This window comes from Ambystoma mexicanum, chromosome 9, assembly GCF_040938575.1.
Source record: "Ambystoma mexicanum isolate Mex_15411 chromosome 9, UKY_AmexF1_1, whole genome shotgun sequence".
NCBI classification, from domain to species: domain Eukaryota; kingdom Metazoa; phylum Chordata; class Amphibia; order Caudata; family Ambystomatidae; genus Ambystoma; species Ambystoma mexicanum.
In genome coordinates this window covers 985,900,385-985,921,071 of record NC_090931.1, presented here as the reverse complement: position 1 = coordinate 985,921,071, position 20,687 = coordinate 985,900,385, and the positions used below count along the sequence as shown (strand labels likewise).

General features: G+C 45.9%; 1 protein-coding gene across 1 annotated transcript in view; it reads right to left on the bottom strand.

Annotated features, from left to right (window-relative positions):
* Positions 1–20,687, bottom strand: part of PDK1 (pyruvate dehydrogenase kinase 1) — a 621,992-nt gene that overhangs the window by 38,041 nt on the left and 563,264 nt on the right. Inside the window, exon 10 of the mRNA XM_069616223.1 lies at positions 13,128–13,241. Coding sequence (XP_069472324.1) covers positions 13,128–13,241 — 114 coding nt within the window. The remainder of the gene's footprint in view (positions 1–13,127; positions 13,242–20,687) is intronic.

Below are 20,687 nucleotides of genomic sequence, written 5' to 3'. Positions count from 1 at the left end.
ATTTGGGGGCACGAGCAGGACAGTAGATTACTCTATCTGAATCTCAGCACTGCTAAGTTAGGCATTTGCACTTCCCTTCCCTTTCTTTCCTCTTTCATTGTTCCTTTATTCACATAGGGAATTTATGGTTTTATGCTTGTTTTTTCTTTAGAAAACTCTTTGTAATCTCCTGATGAAGACGTAACATAAACAACGCTAATACGTCGAAACCGGTAGAGAATTCAGGATAAGGCTGTTTGTGAAGATCTCCTTTTTGGCCTATCCCAATTGTTGACCACCTACAAAAATTCACTGTGGTTATGCAACCTGTTTTGCACAAAAAACTTTTTGTACAATATTTGAATTGTTGATGAATTGTTAGATCTGTTACATGTTTTTATCTTGTATCTATTGATGTTTTGTATGAGTGGATTGATGTATGTTGTACGGATGTGGATGAATGCATGAATGATTTAGTAGTATGACTTTTATGGTATTATGGTGTTTTTAAATTTACTCCTGCTATGTTAAATAAATAATTGGCTGAGTGCAGATTAAATTGTGATTAAACTCACACAGTAATAAATGTATTGGGTATAATAAAACCCTTAATATGGCATTTTCAAATTGTATCCTCTGGATTTTCTTTCTGAGATGAACTGTTACGCTAATAGCCTAATCTAGAGAGTGGGGTTCCATGTGCCTTTCAGATACACATCTTATTCAGTGAAAACATGTCCAGCGGCTTAGGCTGGGCACTTGAGCAAACATTGCACTTTTTCCATCTGGGAAAAACCATGGCAAAAAGTGAAAAAACACAATTTCTTTGATCCTTTTTCTCTTTTGAACACTACCATGGAGTTGCACCAAATTAACGAGCTTTGGGGGACTCGGGCCGGACAATTTGGTTAGAAAACGTCATGCTGATTTGTCCAAATGCATTGAGCGTTCCTAGATATTGAATTAGATGCGCATACACACACACAATGGTTCCTAAAAGTAGCTGCAACCATCTTGAATTTCTCTTGGCGAAGAAAAAGAGTAAAGGGAGAAAAGGTCAAGGATCAGCCTTCATACAGTCTTGTCCTTCTTGATCTTGAAGAGGCGAGAATAAAAAGCTAGCCCTTCATCAGAAGGGGAAGGGGAAACTCTCTCCGCAGCCTTAAGATCCAGGAGATTTCCAATCTCCGAATCCAACCGAAGAGAGAAATATTGGTGGAGATGGGCGGAGGAGAAGGAGGTTAAGGTGGTAGAGGGAGCCGTCTTCAACAAAGCACTAAGGGAGTACAGGCCTCCCTGGTGATTCCTTTCAAGTGATCCTAAAACAGAGTTACCCATTCCCCCAGCCGGGTGGTATAGGTAATCTGTTGTCGGTCTTCATTTGGGCTTCCGGTCTCCAGTTGGATGGAAGGGTAAGATCCCTATAGTGTACCAATGCTTTTGAAGGGATGGGGGACAGATGAGGATGAACAGTTCCTGTCACTCTCTTCCCTTGTACCTGCAGCAGAAAAAACCTGAAAGCCTGGAAGGATCTGGCCCAGCCTGCCTTATAGCAGGACGATGATGTGGGTTTTACCACCACTTTTGAGATGGAAGTGAGAGTTTTAGCATTAACAGTGTCCGTTTTCTCTCTAATCAGGGCCTTGCTGCTCCTGCTGAGAACTTATCCCATCATGTCCCAGAAGGCACCCTGTAAACTGTACCATCTCCTGCCAAAACCTGCAATTACGGATTCCAAGATGGCCGCCGGCACTAGGTAGACGTGCCGACGGCGCTCTCCGGACCCGTTAGATGAAAGGTGCCCACCACCCCGTCTACGGTCTGATAAGCGATCTTACGTGCTCCCCCAAGGTGGAAGTGAAAAGGAAAGTAAGCGGGGTGCGCCAGCTGTCACGGGAGAGCAGTGTGTAAGGTCCGACGCCTGAAGCGTTCGGGCGGGCACCGAGGAGTGGAGTACAGCAGCACGGAAGCGAAGGAAGTAGCGCCCCCCTCGGAGAGGCGGAGTGGAGGCTCGCGATGCCGGAGATCCCAGCGGACTCTGCTACGAGGGTGGCGCACAGCGGGGAGACGGCTGTGGGGAGCTGGGGGTTGCCGGAGCCAAGCCAGTGAGGAGAATCAGGAATTCCGCCCCACGAGCCGCCCGCTCCCGCTGGCAGGCCTGAGCCCGACCGAGGGGCTGGGGGTACGAGCGGAGGCTCCAGTGGTCGCGGCCTTGTTGAAGAGAGAAGACCAGCAGTGGCGAGCGGGAGGCGGCAGCGCAAGAGAGCGGCCCCTGCCTGTTGGCGGTTGCCGGGGGAACCAGCGAGGGGGAGAGGGGAAGGAGGACCCCCCCTCGAGTAACTGACCTGAAAGTGGCGGGCTGAGGAGCCCGGGCCCAGCGGGCTCCCCCGACTGGTAAGTGGAGTGGCACTGCGCGGCTCCAGATCAGATAGAGGGAAAGCTGCGGTGCGTGAAGGCGTGGGGCCCCCGATCGCGTAACGGCGCTCATTTTAACTATGTGAGCAGCGCAAAGGCCCTGAGCGGGTCAGGACTGTGCCGCCGCTCCTCGGACGATTGGGAGGTGAGCGGGGTCGCTGCCCGCGCCCCTGGAGGTTGGGGGCCTGCCCTGGCTGAAGACTGTAACAGAGGAGCCACGAACATACAAGGGCTCCCTGCGGGGGATAAGGAGAGTCCCCAGTGCCGGCATACGGGACTGTAGGTGAAGCATCAAGAGGGAGGCCGGACGGGCTCTGACTGGGGTCGGAGGGGAAAAGGCGGCCCGGCCCCCTGGTGTTCTCCCCGAGTGTCTTCCTCAGACCGCCCAGGAGCTGCGAAGGACTGGTGTAAGGCGGCAACGGCAGGGATATACCCGCTGAGAAGAAGGGAGCGCCATGTCTGCAAAACCCAAAGGGAAAGGGGGGAGAGTGTTGCAAGCATTGGGGAAACCCTAGGCACCCTGCAGGCGTTGTGGCCAGCTCAGTCTATGCGGGACGGCCCGGGGGCGAACAGAAGATGGACCCACGCAAGGTGAATCAGAGGACGTGACACCCTTACCTTGACAGGAATTCTTGAGGGAAATAAATGCTCTGCAAGCGAACCTAGCAAAGACCTTCCAGGAACAATCCCAGCTGATGCGCAATGACCTGAATGAAGCTATTGGAGAAATGAAACAGGAGCTGCAACAACTAGGAGAAAGAACTGATGCCCTGGACAAAGGGCTCCAAGAGGTGGATACGGACACTTCAGCTAATAGTGAAGCAATAGAAAGGCTGGACATTGCCACTAGAAATCTCGAAATTCAGATGGAGGATTTAGAAAACAGGTCCCGTAGGATCAACATAAGAGTGAAAATGCTGCCTGAATCAGTGCCAGATAAGAATCTGAAGGTGGTGCTCCAGGGCATCTTTGCGGATATCCTGGAGGAGGGTAGTCCGGAAAAGGTAGAGCTGGATCAGGTGCACAGAACCGGGCGATTACTCAGAGGTCAGACTGCAAGACAGAGAGACGTCCTCGCGGCATTTACGAAGTTCGCTCAGAAGGAAGCGGTTCTCAGGGCAGCACGGCAAAAGGAACCGATTATGTATGAGGGCCACCAGGTCACTCTCTTTCAAGATCTGGCAAATAACACACTCCTGAAACGGAAACAAATGGCACCACTGCTGAAAGTCCTTAATGAGAAATCAATCCGATACAAATGGACCTTCCCGTTTGGCCTGCTTTTTGAATGGGAGGGGACTCAGAGGCGGATTACCTCTCTCCAGGAAGGGTTTGATCTACTGCAGCTAGACCTCGAGGATGCCCAGCAGCTCCTGGTCAGAAAGCTTGGAGTAGCCGACCTAGACCTCGACCATGGGAATGGACGACAGTTGGGGACAAAAGGAGAAGAGAGGCCAAGAATGGCAATCCACGGTCCAAAGGGAAACTTAGCGAAACGCGAGGCGAGGCTGAGATAGAGTCCTAAAAGGGAAGGGTAACAACAGGGGTGGTGGGCCTCTAGAAGGGAGATGCAGCTAGAGGGTTGCAGGTGGAGCAACCATGTTGGAACCATAAGGGCGATGTTGCCCGAGTTGGGAGTGGAGAGGGCACAGGAAGGTTTTGCCTTCGGGGGATGGGAGGGGAGGTGCGGGGGGAGGGTGAGCGGCGACTGGTTTGGGTGGTTGGGGGGGACAAGCAAAAGGGGCACTCCAGCGTAGCAATAATCCTTTTCTTGATGAATAACTCCTTAAGTGGCTAACCCATAACGTAAGAGGGCTGAACACCCCTCTTAAAAGGAAGAAGTTGGAGCACTTTACATAGAAGGAAAAACCAGACTTCATGGGGCTTCAGGAAATGCATTTGCTGCGGAAAGATCAGGGCAGACTGAAATTGCGAGGTTTTGATCAGATTCTCCACGCCTCGGGCCAAAGTAAAACAAAGGGCGTAGCCAAGGCCATTCGTAGTACAGTGGGCTTCACGGTTTGTGATGTGACCAGAGATAAGGAAGGGAGGTATATAGTGGTCAGGGGAAAGTACTTGGATGCTCCCTATACAATAGCCGTGGTTTATGCTCCCAACTCCGGTCAGGAGCAGTTTCTGCATCGGATTTTAAAGGTGCTAGAAGAGCAGAGTTGGGGTCCAGTTGTTCTGTTGGGGGATCTGAACACAGCATGGGATAGGGATAAGGACAGGGCCGGTAGACGAGGGGGAGGGGCGACAATGACTGGGGAGTTAAAGGAGAGGATCGGCAGGATGGGGATGCGGGACGTTTGGAGGGAAATGAAGGGGGATGAAGATGGCTATACCTTCTTATCAGGTGTCCATGGCTCACAATCTAGAATTGACTATATATCGGTATCAGCAGGCTTAATGGGGAAAGTTCGAGAAGTCTACACTGGTCCAATTGGGATAGCAGATCACAAGACGGTTTCTATGATTATGGACCTAGGCCGGAGGGCAAAGGGGATCTGGGGCTGGAAACTACCAGGGGCAATACTGAGGGACCCGGAAATCCGGGGGCGGGTTGAAGAGAAAATCAAGGTCTTTTTTTAGATCAATGGGAAGGATGATATGGGGGAGGGGATAAGGTGGGATGCATTTAAGGCCACTATTCGGGGGGAGTTTATTGCGGCATCGGCCCATCGGGCGTAGCAACTACAGTTATTAGAAACCCAATTAGAGGCAGAAGTGGAAGCGGCTAGGCAGGCAGCGGGAGGTACCCCCTCCGGGAAGGCTATGCGAGCCTATAGGAAGGCGGTAGGGCAACTGGAGCTTCTACGCACGAAAAAAGCTCAGGGTGCCATGTTAGCAGTACGACAACAGTATTATGCCAAGGCTAATAAATCGGATGCACTCTTGGCGCGTTTGTTGGGGGGCAAAAGAGCAAGGAATGCGATCACGGCATTGAAGATAGACTCAGGGGTCTCGGTTACGAGGCAGGAGGACCTACAGGAGGCTCTAGCGGAGTACTATGATTCCCTGTATACCTCGCAGCATCCCTGCAGTAAGATGCAAGAACAATTCCTGCAACGGGTACACCTGGGGGGAAATTAGTAGGGAAATGAGGGACTCACTTAATCAGGAAATTTCGGAGGAGGAGGTAAGAGGGGTGATAAGAGATCTCCCGGTACATAAAGCCCCTGGCCCGGATGGCTACACTGCAGCTTTCTATAGGCTCTTTGTCTCGCAGCTGGCCCCACAACTGATGTCCTTATACAACTCCTTCTGTCGATCGGGTAGAATTGCCTCTTCCATGGAAGAAGCCAAAGTTACACTTATACTCAAACCTAACAAGAACCCAGAAGAGAGGACGTCCTACCGCCCTATAGCTTTGATTAACATCGACGCTAAGATTTACACTAAAATCCTGGCGAGGAGACTTGACTCCATCCTCCCACAGTTGATACACCCTGAGCAAGCCGGGTTTATTATGGGAAGGCAAACGGCAGATAATATCAGACGAGTGGCCCACATTGTTGAAAAAGTGCGTAAAGCGAACACTCCCGTGGTCCTGGTGGCATTGGATGCAGAAAAGGCTTTCGACCGTGTGCAGTGGACGTTTCTATTCCAGGTAATGGAAAAGATGGGCTTCGGGGAGGGGGAGTTTATGGCAATGGTTAAGGCTAACTACCAGAACCCCACGATTAGAGTAATGGTAAACGGGGCACCTTCGAGGAGGGTACTTCTACAGAGAGGGACGAAGCAGGGCTGCCCGCTCTCCCCATTACTTTATGCGATCTACCTGGAATCGCTCTTGCAGGCTATCAGGGAATCCGCTGAGATTTGGGGCGTTCCTTTTGGGGGGGGTGTACCACAAGGTTGCCGCTTTTGCTGGCGATATGCTGCTCATGCTGTCGGGCCCCAAGCGCCTCTCTTACTGCTAGTGTAACCTTGCTGGAGACATATGGAGAAGCTTCAGGATTAAAAGTTAATGTTAGCAAATCGGAGGTCCTGAACCTAATGTTAGAATCGGCAGAGTGGAATAGACTAAGAGGAAGCACTCTCTTTCAGTGGAGCCAGGGAGGGATTCGTTACCTGGGGGTGAGGATTACAGCTTCTCTAGAGGGATGGTATACAGCAAACTACCCCCGCTACTTAGGACACTTAAGAGGGATTTTCAGAGGTGGAAAGATCTAAGGGTGTCATGGTTGGGGAGGTTAGCCGCAGTAAAAATGGTCATACTCCCGCGGCTGCTGTATTTTTTTCAGGCGATCCCCCGCCGGTCCCGGCGAGCTTCTTTAAGGAGCTGGGCGTACTAACTAGTCATTTTATCTGGGAAGGGAAAAGGCCCAGGGTAGGCTCCAAACTTCTGAAGGCACCGAAGAGCGAGGGAGGTTTAGCGCTACTGGATTTTCGGCGATAATATGAGGCAACTCAACTCTGCGTCATCAGGGAGTGGTTGAAGGACGGGGAAGACACGCAGGATAAGTTATGGGTGCGGATGGACAGGGCAGTGGCGTATTGTAGCCTAGCCGAAGTGTTGTGGCTCCCGAAAAAGCACAGACCTAGTCATTTATACCGGAGCGCCATTACCAAACTTATGGCGGACACTTGGGACAGGCTGGCGGGCCCTGAGGGGATTACCACATTCCCATCCCCCTTTACCCCCATTTTTGGCAATGGGGACTTTAGCCCGGGGCTGGAGAAGGGAGCATTTGTGGAGTGGCGGGAAGGAGGATGCAAGAAATTGTGTGACATGTTCCGGGGGGGGGGGGCTATCCTTTAACGACTGTAAGAAGGAATTCTATATACAGGAGAGTGGACGGCTTCGATACGCACAGATACGCCACTGGGTACTACAGCCGAAGGTCAGATTAGCGGCCACATGGGACCCAACACATTTTGAAAAATGTTTACTTACTAATGACAGGTCAGGACGCAATGGGCCTACATGCGGGAATGGGAACGGGTCTTGGGACGGGCGATTGGTAGGGGGGAGTGGGAAAGGCTGTGGCGGAGGATACCCAAACTAGCTAGAGCGTCTCAATTGCAAGAGGCATGGTATAAAATACTATTCGGGTGGCATTATACCCCTGCCCGGCTCCATAGATTTTACCCTTCAATATCGGGGACATGCTGGAGAGGGTGTGGATTGATGGGTACTGCGGAGCATATTTGGTGGGACTGCCCAAATATCAAACCCTTTTGGGGAGACGTACGCGAGGCACAGGAACAGGCCGGGGAGAAGACAGAACCCCAATGCAGATCCTCTTGGTCACTCCCAATGCATCAGGGGAGGTGGAAGCTAGGGGAAGGGAAAAAGCAAAAGCAATTTTGACTTTGGCAGCCATGCAACTAATAGCGCAAAGATGGAAAAGCCCTGAAGTCCCCAAGTGTCAAGACTGGTTGCGGAAGGTCTGGGAAATTGTGGCTTTGGAATGGGCAACTTACGCCATGAATGATAAAGTGCAGTCCTTTGCGGCGGACTGGGGGGGAAGTTCTGTCTGTGCTTAAAGATGACTTTAGGGTGATGTGGTGCCCGCAGCGGTTGAGACTTTTGGAGTTACAATAAACACGGAGATGCAGCCCGGATGAAAGGACAGTTAGGAGTTTTTACACTAGTCGCCGAGGGGGGCGGTAGGGGAGGCAGGGTGGAGGGGTTGTTTTCATTCTGTTTGTTCTGTTATAAAATATCAATAAAAAGAGTTTACAAAAAAAAAAAATACCTGCAATTACAGCTGTCCGAACTCGCATCTGCATTTGCTTCCCTATGCCACGCAGGGCCTTTTCTTTCCCCGGGGCAGCCGATGATGAAGTTACTAAGGAATGCTTGGTCTGCGAAAGTGCACCCATGCCACTGAAAACTGGGCTGGGATGTGAGGCCAGACCGAGATCTCGTCGTCCATGAGCCTGTACTTTGTATCCAATTGTTTGCCAAGGGCATCAATGACATGTGGTTTGACCCAGGCCCATTTAGCCGCTGTGATCACATCAGGCTGTAGGGGCAGGACAGTCTTTGGAGCTTCTCTTTGGCACATTGATACTAGTACCCCAGTTTACACTGGGGGCAGCTGCTGGTAGTAGAAATCTGAAGGCACTCCATCACCCACAGTCTTTTGTGGAATGTTGGCAATGAAGAGGGGCGAGTCTCCACCACATCCTCTAAGCAGTAAGCAGATCTCCTGTCATTTGGTTATCTATAACCCCATTCTAACAACTCAGAACTTGCATCTGCTTCTTCTCAGCCAACTCTCTCATATATATATATATATATATATATATATCGAAGACAAAAGAGAAAAAGCTGATTAAAGCTTTAAGGCGGCACTCTCCTCATGAGTAAATATCAGCCAGATGAAAAAAGAAGGATCTCTGTCATAAGTCCTTTATTTTCAAAAACGATGGACAAGCAGTTAGAGAGAAGACAAACAATTACGCGTTTCACCCTTGCGGGCTTCGTCATATATATTTCTCCCTCTGTTGTCTTAACTTGCCTATTTCTTCAAACCTTCCTAGTGAACCTTGGCATTGTTCCATTCCTCCTTCTGCTCAACGCTTCTCTTTCCCTTCTCTCATAGCCACAGCCTGAACTTGGTGTAACTTCTGCATCTTTCTACATTCAACATTCTACTCTCCCTCAGCACCATGCACCTGGCCACCCTCTGTCCTCCGGGCCCAGGTACCTGCTCATCTTGCCACCCTCACGCACTGCCTCGGGCCACCCCTTGCACGAGGGTCTGTATCTGTACCCATACAGCCCTCCCCTTTTCTTCCTGCACCTATCAGACCTACCCAGCCTGCTGCCTTAAACCCAGCACTTGCCACTTGCTGGCTGCACTCCCATTGTTTGTTGCCTTTTTATTTATTTATTTATTATTTTTAATGTTTTTTTCTCCTCGCTCCGCACTCTCCTTTTTGTTCCCCCTTCCATGCACTTCTACCCCTCCCCATCTACCCTGCACTTGCGCGTTCTCAATGTCACTGGGCCTAGTAAGATCGTTGTTTTTGTTCTTCCCTGTTCCCCTTCCCTTGTCCTGCTCTGAAACACTTGTATGAGCGCAATAGAAATAAAATATCAAGATCACTCTCTGGCTTCCTCCTTCGCACCCGCACCCCTAAAATAAGATGCTCCCGTTACCCCAGGATCTCCAACCTCATCTATCCTCCTTGCCTACCGCATAACACCAGTTCCTTTCCCCCACCTCCTATCACTCTTTCACTTGGCCGCTGGAATACGCAATCCCTCTGCAACAAGTCTTCCAGCTTCACTGACCACTTGGACTCTTATCGCTCAACTTTCACTTCTTGCTATCACAGAAACCCGGATCTCCCTTCATGACTCTGCTACACTAGCAGTTCTCCACACGGCCTCTGCTCCCACTCACCCCTACCAGTTGAGAAGGGCAGTGGCATCAGGGTTGAAGGACCTCAACACTGCTCCTCGACCCAGTCTGACAGCAACCCTTCTTCAGAATATGCCACTATTCAACTCCTCCTTCCTACTCCAGTCCCTGCTCTGGCTCTCCATCGACCCTTGGTCCTCTCGAATCCTTCAATTCTCCCCTGATCTGATGCTTTTCATGGAGTCACTGGACTTTAACCTCCCCAAGCCTTCTACAGCCACCTGCCCTGAACCTATCTCCATCCTATCTGAGCACTCTGTCTACTCCCTTCATGACCAGCCTACCAACTCTGGGGGGAACTCTCTTGACCTTGTCTTTCTCTTTAATTCACTCTAATCTTCTGACTTCTCCATTGATCCCATCTCCCTCTGATCACTCCATTATCCACTTAAACATCTTTGTGCCTCCACCGTCTCTCCTCATCTCCCCTTTCAATAACTAAGAATAAATTCTGCCGGGACTCTTGTCCCTTACGTTGATGGTGTGATGACCTCTTCCCCCTATTCATGCCTCTTACATTGATCGTGCTTTCTCAGATTTGAGTAATCAATAGCAATTTAGGCTGTTTTGAAAAGCAATAACAAAAAACAATAACATTCGATTTTGATTAAAAGAAAGAAGGACAAGATTCACCATTTTTGTCTGGCGTGGAAACTAACCCTGTAACCTTAATATTTTGAAGAGCAGTTGACATTGCTTTGGGCAGGTACTTGCATTCTTGTGCACCCAGCAGTAAATATTCTGGAATGCTAATTATCCAAGGCTTGTTTAAACACTTGCCTTCTGCCTACTTGTTTGCAAATCTCCATTTGTCAGATGCGTCCTCGCACTGAACTCTGTCATGAGGTATTGCCACCAAAAAGCCACAGCAAATTATAATGAGACACAAATGAAGATAAAGTAAATGATATTGCTTTCTACTGCAAACATGCCGTCTGAGACTTTGAAGTTGGAAAACAAACAGGAGGAAAAGCTAGGCACATGAAATTAATGGAATGGTTGCAAAAGTGAAGTTCCAAATCCAGAGAATCTTGAAATAGGTATGAGTTTCCCCTTTAGGGTCACCAGAATATGCCTTTGTGCGGGTTGTACAGAGTATTGGTCAGTTAATAAGGATAGCTTCAGGGTCTTGCTAAAAAAAAACAATTAAAATTCTTTCTAATTCATGTCTGAGAAGCTGGATTTCATGCAATGTTTGGAGACTAGTATTATCCCTCCCTATTTACATCCTCCAATCGTGTGAGAAGTTTATTTAATGGAGTATTTATTACTTTTTACTCATATCTGCAAACAGGTCTCTTCCATGCTACCTATTGGCTCTAAGGTGCGATACATTGCTCCATGCCCACTGCCCCTTATTCTCCTCAAGTTCAGAAATGACCTGTGGCGGTTGAAGTATATTTATTTATTAATACAAATCATAGGGAAAGCAATGCATTTTTGGCACAAAAACGCATACAGATTTTACCACTGATGGCAATGAGGTGAACCGAGGATGATCTTAACAAGTGAGGTGGAGAGTAGGCAGTGAGATGAGCAGATCGGTATGGTGGGGTTAGTCCATGGATAGTTTTGAAGATGAGAAGAAGTTTATGTTTATACTTAGCCCTTTGTTTCACAAAGAGCCAGCCAATCTAGTGATGGGCAGAGGTAAAGCAGGAAAGGTTGAAAAGTGTGCAGGCCGCAAAGTTGAGGACTTTGTCCGGAAGTGAAAAAGAATAGTCAGAAATGCACAGTAGTTAGATCTAGAAAGGAGTGAGAAGGAGATTAGCTGTTTAGCAATATTGAAAGGAAGAAGATGGCAGATTATTCTGATATTGAGGAGGTTGAATCTGACTGCAGAGGCAGATTTCGAAATGAAGAGCGAGAAGCTGTGTAATGGGTTGAACTGCCCTTGTAGGCGGGACAAAGACTGATATGCAAATGGGTATTCCTCATTTGGGAAACGTACAGTGAGCAAAAACCGATGGCTGAGGACTCTCAAAGTGGGAAAAAAAACACAGAACAGATTATGATGCCATGCTCTTTCTAGAGAGGGGCGGGTGCTACCTTTTTTGTACCTTTTTTTGTATAATGGGTTGAAGAGGACACCACGTTTACGAGCGGAAGCAGATTAAGGAAGGTAGTCCGTAGAGAAGAGAAGAAGGAGGAGAAAGTGCTATACAATCAACAAAAAATAAATAAGTAAACGTTTTGTAACACTAAAAGGAAATTTAAAGAAATGATCATACCAATTTGGTGTTTTTGATAGACTTGCAATCTACATGTTGACACCATACTTCTTACTTTACTGCTACGCAGTACATACATTTGGAGGTACATTGGTATGGCAATGTCAGTGTAGGGCAATTTGCCTGCATTAACGTCCTCAACTGTCACGAGCTATTGCTTCCTTAGATGATTTCAGCTATTTTTATTTTACTACAACTATGTGTTACAATGATTGGGGTCAAAGTACCTTTTAGTACAAATGTTTAGTCTTCAGAGCCGCAAGAATGGAATGTTCAGGGTTTACTTCAGGAAGTTAAGTGTACCTTCTGTGTTCACTATTCTGGTTCTTTGTCAAATGCTTCCGGTAACAACCTATTCTCCTCCAACTGCCTCCCATTCATCCTTCCAACTCATCCATCTTCTGCTCTTGGGACAGTTCACAAGTTTACCTCTTCTTTACCTCCTCCAATGTCTTCTGCTTACTCTTCCCATTGCAGCTCTCCCAACTTCCTTACTGGTTGCTTCACTTCCACCATCTCATTCAACGTTTTAGGCACCTCCTCCGTGTGCAAACCCTGCCTCCTCCCAACTCCTCCACTCCTTCATGAACTGCATACTACTGCAACTCCCACCCTGTTCTCAGGGTGGCTTTTTATAGTGGTTCCTTCCCTCCACCTGTCAAAAGGACTTACAGGGGGGGGTTAGAAGTGCAACCATGAATCATGTGGTGGTCCCCTGATCCCGGCCCCCAGTGTTGTGGGGAAGTCCAGCTGATCCTCCCCATAAAGTCCCAGGCCCCACATCACGTAGCGGAGGGTGGCCTGGTGAGTCGCTCCCACCCACACACGAGTATAGGTTCAAGGAGGGGACCTCATCATAGAGCTTAGAAAAATTGCTTACTACTGTACATACCCAAGCAAACGATTATGCACACCTTAACTGTGACCCACGTATGTGGCTCATACTAAAAACTTGCAAGAATTAGTTTAATATGTCAAAGTTGTTTAAATAGGTGTCTACAGATAATAATTTAACTATTCATAACCCTTAGCCAAGAGGTTAAGGACTTTACCAAACAGCGAATTGGCATTTCCTTTTAAGTTTAAAAGAAACTGTCATAAAGTTAAATGTAATCATTACCTTTATATAGATTGCTGCATCGGTTCCATAACCTTCTAGGGAATAGAGCTTCAAGTCTCCTTGAAAGTACTGTGCATACAAGCGTGATATTGGCAGGCCATAGCCAAAACCAGCCTAGGTTAAACAAACAAAATCTGTTGGCTACAAATATATTAACAAAATGCAAAATACATATTCAGATTTGTGAGTACCATTGAGAACAAATGAAAAATAGCACAAATGCATGTATTTGACTGGTTTGTTAGACCTCATATCAGCAGCGTAATTTTATATGTCACACATTTAAAACAGACAGTTTTCACACAAAGCAACTTGTGCAGAAAAGGGATGGGTGTTTTAGGACTGCACATTTGAAACGTTGTCTTCTGTGTTCTCCCTTTTCCTTCCAGCAGGTGCAAAATGAATGGCTGGTTGAGTGTGTGGATGAAGGGTAACAACGGTATTTGGCAGATTAATATTGTTTGTTTCGCCCTGACTATATGATTGTTGGTTTAATACAATTCTGGAAAGGGGCCTCTGTTGTTGACATACTCAACAAAGTATGTTGCCTGGACCTTGGATCCAGGTGGCCACAGGGGCCTGGTACCACCATCCACTACATTTTGCACATCCCCTGGCCTATTCCACAAGGCTACCGTCTTTTGGCAGGGGCTTATCAAATGAAATGAGAAAATGCCCCTGTCCCTTTAAAAAAAACTCCAAGCACGTAGGTTAACATCTAAAACCCAAGCCCAAGTCAACACATACAGTAGCTAAGGAACCTCAAGCTCCAGCGAGTCGCACTAATATGCCATTCATAACCCTAGGCAAAGTAACACTGTAGTCAACAGGAAGGAAATTTACCAAGATCTGCCCATAACGACAAGAAGATCGTGAAATAATCTCTAGAACCTGGGGAACATGTTTGTAATTAATGTGCAGCTCCTAACAATCAAGCAACTTGTTTGAGTGACTATGCTCTGCTGAACGCTGCTAGTGGAAAGGCACTGCTGCAGAGCCACTCCAGACATTGCCGAAGTGTAGTTTCAAAATGGCAGGTGTCCTTAAACAAGGTTCAGTACGTGATCGCATGCAGAGGGAGGGAGGGAGGGAGGGAGAAACCGGTGGAGGGTGGGAGGGGGGGCGGGAGTAGTAGTAAGGTGGGGCCACGAAACATCACAGCAAAACAAATGCAATTCCAAGACTGATGGGAGGCATACCTGTGTGTGCTTAAACAAGGGACTTTAGAGAGGTGGTCCGAAAGGGGAGGAGGAAAAAGCAGTAAGGAGCTGGTGAGAGAAGCTGGGGCTTCGATGGGGAGCAAAAGGAGAAACAAAAAAAAGGAACATATGTAATAAGGGTTATGAATAAGTTTGTTCAGGAAGAGGGTGGAGTTGAGTGTGTTCAGAAGGAATTCGGAGGTGACATCTAAGGACAGGAGGAGGGAAGAGGCATCATCCTACAAGGTGACATCCCGGGCCACGAGTCTGTTAAAGAGGCGGTGGAAAGAGACGTTGAGGTGGAGGAGAGGACTACCTGAGAGGATGTGGGAGGCAAAGCCGAAAGTGAAGTGAGAGAGGAGTAGACACGACCCAACACTGTGGAGTGTAAGTGGAGGAGGGGTAGATGCACAGGCATATGCCAAAGTGCCAAAGAAGGGAGAAGAGAGCAGGAGGTGCAAGAAAAGTCCCCTTAGGCACCAAACTCTTGCGACGTATCAAGGAGGAAGGGGAAGAGGAAGAATGGAACACAGAAAAGACACTTAGACTGGACAGTGGAGAAGGCCTCAAGGGACTGTTGAGATGTTAAGGTGGCCAGGGTCCTGCTGGAAGCTCTGATACTTATCCGTCTAACCTCTGACATTGTCCAAGCCTAACTTGTAAGCACATGTGCAGCCCTAAAACCCAAAATTCAGAATGAGAAACAGACTACCTGGATTAAACAAAACCAAGAGCCAAGAAAGAAGTGTGGGGATACTCAAACGCTCACTACAGAGTGATTGAGAAGTGACAACACACCAGGGTAAGGGATTGCTGAACATAAGGTGTATGGAAATCCAATACTTGCTGTTTGAACTGAGCAGAGAAGCCATCCTGTTGTGGTATGTTTACCTAAGTTGGCCCATCTATGTTATGGTCCTTAACAAATGAGCAACTTCTGGGTCGAATGCCGAAGAATCCTACTAGGCTTTGTGAAAAAGCTTAATAAAATATTTTTTAAAAAGCAAATATCCAATTGCACATCAGCCCATAAAACATAATTAAAAAATAATTATTATTATTTTGGAGGGGGTTTTGTGGGTCCCGAGGCAGGACAGTCCTGTGTCTATGTACTGCAGTGATATAACCACAACCACAGGTGATGCCTGGGATCAAGCCATTAACAGAGCACACATCTCTACTTTCCCTTCTCCGTACACGCTTTTATTCCTTGGCTTCAAGGCGGGTGTCGGATGGTACGTGATGTGTTGGAGGGGGGAGACGTGAAAGGGTTTGAGCAATGTAAGAAGGAGTTCGACATAGGGGAAAAGCATAGTTATTCTTACCTTCAGATCAGACATTGGGTCTCCCAGTGGGAGATTAAACAGGCGGGTTCACGCTCTCTCACTAACTTTGAGAAATGCTTAGATACAGACTCCAGGGACAGGGGGGTGGTATTGTCCATCTATAAACTGATTAAAGGCCAGGAAACGCTGCCAGCGAGGAAATATATGATCCTATGGGAGCAGGATGTGGGGGGTGACTATTGAAGAGCAGGAATGGGCTAAATTATGGTCTCAGATCCCGAAACTCACCATATCGATCCAAATCCGGGAGGTATGGCTAAAGCTGATGACGAGGTGGCACCTCACCCCAACCAGGCTAAATAAATTATATCCCAATGTCTCGAGGCTTTGTTGGAGGGATTGTGGAGTGGAGGGTTCCTGGGCTCATGTTTGGTGGGAATGTCCCAAAATGTACTCATTTTGGTCTCAGGTTCATCAGGCAATCGCCCAAGTGCTGAGAATTCAGCCGACCCGGAACAGGGGCTTGGCCTTACTGGGCCTGGACTACTTGCTTACATCTCCGCCCTCGAAAAGGGATCGCAAACTCTGTGTCATAATGGTGATCGCAGCGGCGCTAGTACTAGCCCGGAGGTGGAAGTCGAGGGATCCCCCTCAAGAACACAAATGGGTTGCTAAATTGTGGTCTCTAGTGGCGGTTGAATGGCTCACTTATTCTATTCAGGGCCAGCACATGCGATTCTTCTCAGACTGGGCCAGTTTGCTGACTTTCCTTAAAGCGGGGGCCCGTCGTGCGTGGTGCCCCAAGGCTATGGAACTTCTGGGCATTATCAGACCTCAGGATGAATCGGATCTGCGATGAGTTGGGTCGCCTATCCACAGAAAATCTGTGGAAAATGGCTTTTGATCCTGACTCCAGCTGACGTCCTGGGACTCTGGCCGAAAGACTTTAGAGGGGTTAGAACATTGTGTGGGGTTCTTATGCAGATCAGGACTGGAAAACAGGTGACCTGTTGGATCGGAAGGTGTGGGGGGGCGGGAGGGCTACTAAGGGGGTTTGTTGCATTTACCGAAAAGTTAATAAAAATGTATGTAAAAAAAGAAAAGAATGATTCTTTTATTTGTCAACACTGCATAGCCTGCCTCAATTCAAATTAGCCTGCAGTGAAAAATTCTCCTTAAAATAGAATGTGATGGATATTTAAGTTGAGCACAGGCACAGTTCTAGTAAGTAGCACAAGCAGGGTCAGATTAAGACAGAAAATGCTGTCAGGGCAAGAAAAAGGAGTGAATCACATTGCGTATCAATGGTGGCTTTTTGTGAATTAGTGTTCAAGTAGTACCCGGGGGGCCTTATTGGCAACAATTGTAGAAAATGTGCAATTTAAAGCACATCAGCCACTAACATTGCACAAAAATGCCAACCAAAAAGAGCACTAAGTCATCAAACGGTTTCATTTTGGCCCACAAAACTGGCACCCGAGGTCCTGCTGGGTTAGCTCTTCTGCATTGCCATGTTGCCCTATGGGAACGGAGTGGCCTTGCGTTAATTGGGATGGCTTCTTAAATTAGTTCTGGACCACTTCTTGATAGCACTTTTTCTGGCTTAGTTGGCCAAGCAACAACTTGTAATATCAATCACTGCTAATGCACGGTTTGGCTCGGTGCGTGGTTTGCTCATGGCATCTCCCATTTGTTTTGTACTTTATTAGTTTTATGAAATTTCCTTTATACAAATTGCCATTTCTTTGTCCCTTTTTGGAAATGGGTCTGTAATGAGCAACTACAGCAGTCCTTTGCTGAATCTGATATGAAAGACTCTCATAGTTTTCAAAACAATTGATTTTCTGTATTCAGGTTTGTACTTAAGAATAATTGGTGAGAGAGAACATGTGTCTGGACTGAGAAGCAAAAGCAGTTATTGCAAGCGCAGTTAATGCTTCTGAAACTGAACCCATTGATTTTCATGACGCAGCTCCATTCATTCCGCAAGAAATATCTGTCTTCTGAGTTGTTAAATGTAACGAGATTAGATTTCTTTGCATGGAATTAATTTGATGGTGTAATTTTTCCTTAGAGCTACTACTGTTCAACGGTGCTTAAACTTACATTTCCAAATTCTGCAAATGGCCTCTGGTGCATTAGCCTTTTACTGGGCTCTACGTGCTTACATCAAACTGAATTATTGAGTGAAAATTGACTTTATCTTTCTTTTCCTCATGGCCTTTTTCATCTAATAGGGTATGGTCCTACCTCCACACACCACCCAATGCCCCACTCTTTGCCAGCCCTCCATACTGCCTACTCAACACAAACACACATTATCCTAATTCATGTGTCCTACTTATGCTGTTTTTTTTCTTTGTCAATGGAATGCAGTGGCATTTGTTTCATCTATATTCATTACATCAGTAACTACAACGCCCCAACCAGGCATGGCCTGTGGGCTGTCCGCCCTCTCCTAGGCATAGTCCCTGTTTTTATATGTTATGATTATATGTTGTATGGTCTGTTAGCGCTATTATGCCTCCGGGCCAGTGGCATGCGCTTTATAAACATAAATAAATAAATAGTATGATCTCAGTATTTGTTGGTTAGTCCCCAAGCACATATGTGCTTTTTTAGGTTGATCACTGGGTTCTATGCAGAAACCTTCCTTATATATTTTTCTTTCCCCGTTATCACTTTTTTGTGCATAGGCTGTTATACTGGCAGTATCTGGTTTATCAACTACGCGGTTTTACCATTTTAATCTTGGTTTTAACATAGTTTTTGTACCGTATGCATCAGCACTTTATCTGGTAGCATGCACAATATTGTTGTATTCTGCCAGTACACTTGCACTTTATGTCACTTTGCACTTTGTTTAGCATTTGCTAGGCTGCTATACATTTATGCACTTTCATTGCAACTACACTTAAATTGACTATGTTCTCAGCTGCCTAATTATCAACTCACTTTGTATACACATGGTTTGAAGTTTTTAAAATGGGATGCATGTCTCGTGCCCTGCTTTATCTGCATTGTGATCCAAGCGTGCATTAACAAAGTACGTGTTTTAGTAGATTATTGAACTTTGCCGGGTGTTGTCACTCCTTGCTTCCAACTTTGGGTTGAATATGTGTAACGTTTTTTACAATGCTTTTTTTGTGAATTGGAATTTTTCTACAGCGGTTTTGCAATTTTTGCACAGGCTATCTATTTTTACAATTCCTTATTAATTATTAATTTATGCTATGTAATTTAAACATTGTATTTTTATCAAATTTCTTTGAAATTTATTTTGTGCCTGACACTCGCCTACACTAATCTGAGTATCTTTGATTTCTATCATGTAGTATGAATTGTTCCATCATGGCTGTCTGCACTTCTTAAAACCCAGCACCAACATGCTAGTGTTTTGGTAACTAACAGCAAAGTAGGACCAGGATGTTATATATGTCTTGTGGGACTACGTCACTCTGTTGTGATCAAGCACTCAGCGAGTGCGAAATGCGTTGTTCACCTTGTGTGCCCTTTATGTCAGTTATATATAAAAACATTTTTAATAAAGACCTGTGTTTATGTTATCACAGTGTGGCCTTCATTCGCATGTCTGTGCCCCGACTTTGGAGTGTGGTCTATGCCGTTTTTTGCTGATATATATATATATATGCAACATTTGTTCTTTTTATTTTTACATGAGCCAAGGTTAAACCAACAAAAACTTAAGTCTACAAACGAAAGAAATCTTAAAGTTAAGGTAACACAAAAACATATCAATCCATTTAAAAAATCTTATATTTAAATAAAATACCATGGTAAGATTAACTCACACGGTTTTGTTTTGTAATATTCAGCTTGGCCTATAACATTTTATTACAGCGAAGGTGATGCAATTTGTTTTTATATATATTTGTGTTTGATAAAAATGTGAAACCATTTTTATTGATTTGTGTTTTTAATGTGTATTACATTTGAGTTGCTTTTGTAGCTGTATACATTTTGCATTAGAAGAAATTGAATGTTTGTATTTGTGTTTATGTAAAGTATGAATATTATAACTTAAATGTTATTAAGTTTTTAAACTTATACATTGTGTATATATTTGTTGAAATAAAGGTTACTAGTGTCAATTATGTTGTCATTGTTTTTTGCTTAATGTACATTTTATGTTTATGTGTACTGTATGTTGTATTTTATGTTATTTAACTGAAGTGGTGGGGTTTGCAAAGACTACCACCTTGCGACGCAGACCTGATAAACCAGCAATATTTATAAAGAGTATTTCTGTCGCACTTGGGGAATACAGAGAAGGATTATCCCTTCCTTCATAAACAATTATGAATTTTGAGTATTCTTATCATGCGCCAGGCATCAAAGGACAAAAACAGATTATCAGTACTCGGTTTATTGTATGTATTCAAAGTATTTAGCATGCATCACAGGCAAGGCAGGACAACAGATGGCGGGGGAACACATTTTTAGGGGTTAAGGAACCAGTACTACCAACTATGTACTTCCTTCCAAAAATACACAAACAATATACACAGATCCCAGAGGCCAGGCCAAATCTAAGTGGGATAGGATGGGCAACAGAATCAATTTCGAAGTACATAGACAACATGATTAGGTGGTTGGTCAGTAAATTATCTGCATATCTAAAGGATACTACAAATGTACTCAATATCTTAAATATTATATTCTGGGAACCGAATTATCTCTTGGTCACACTGGATGTCCGGGCACTGTATACTTCAATACATCATGATCTAGCTATTAAGAATATAGAATATACGTTTAGGGAAAGCTCTGCCTCGCATTACCAGCACCTTGACGTGCTTAAAGAAATGCTGCAAGTAACTCTACAACACAACACATTTATCTTCAATGATATTTATTATTAACAGACTAAAGGAGTTGCCATGGGCATCAAGTATGCGCCAGCTTTGGCAAATTTATTTATGGGCCTTTTTGAAGACACTGTAGTCTATACAGACCAAGATTTTCAAGAACATGTCTCACTATGGACCAGATATATTGATGGCATGTTACTAATCTGAAAAGGAAGCTATATAAACCTAGAGAGGTTTATAACG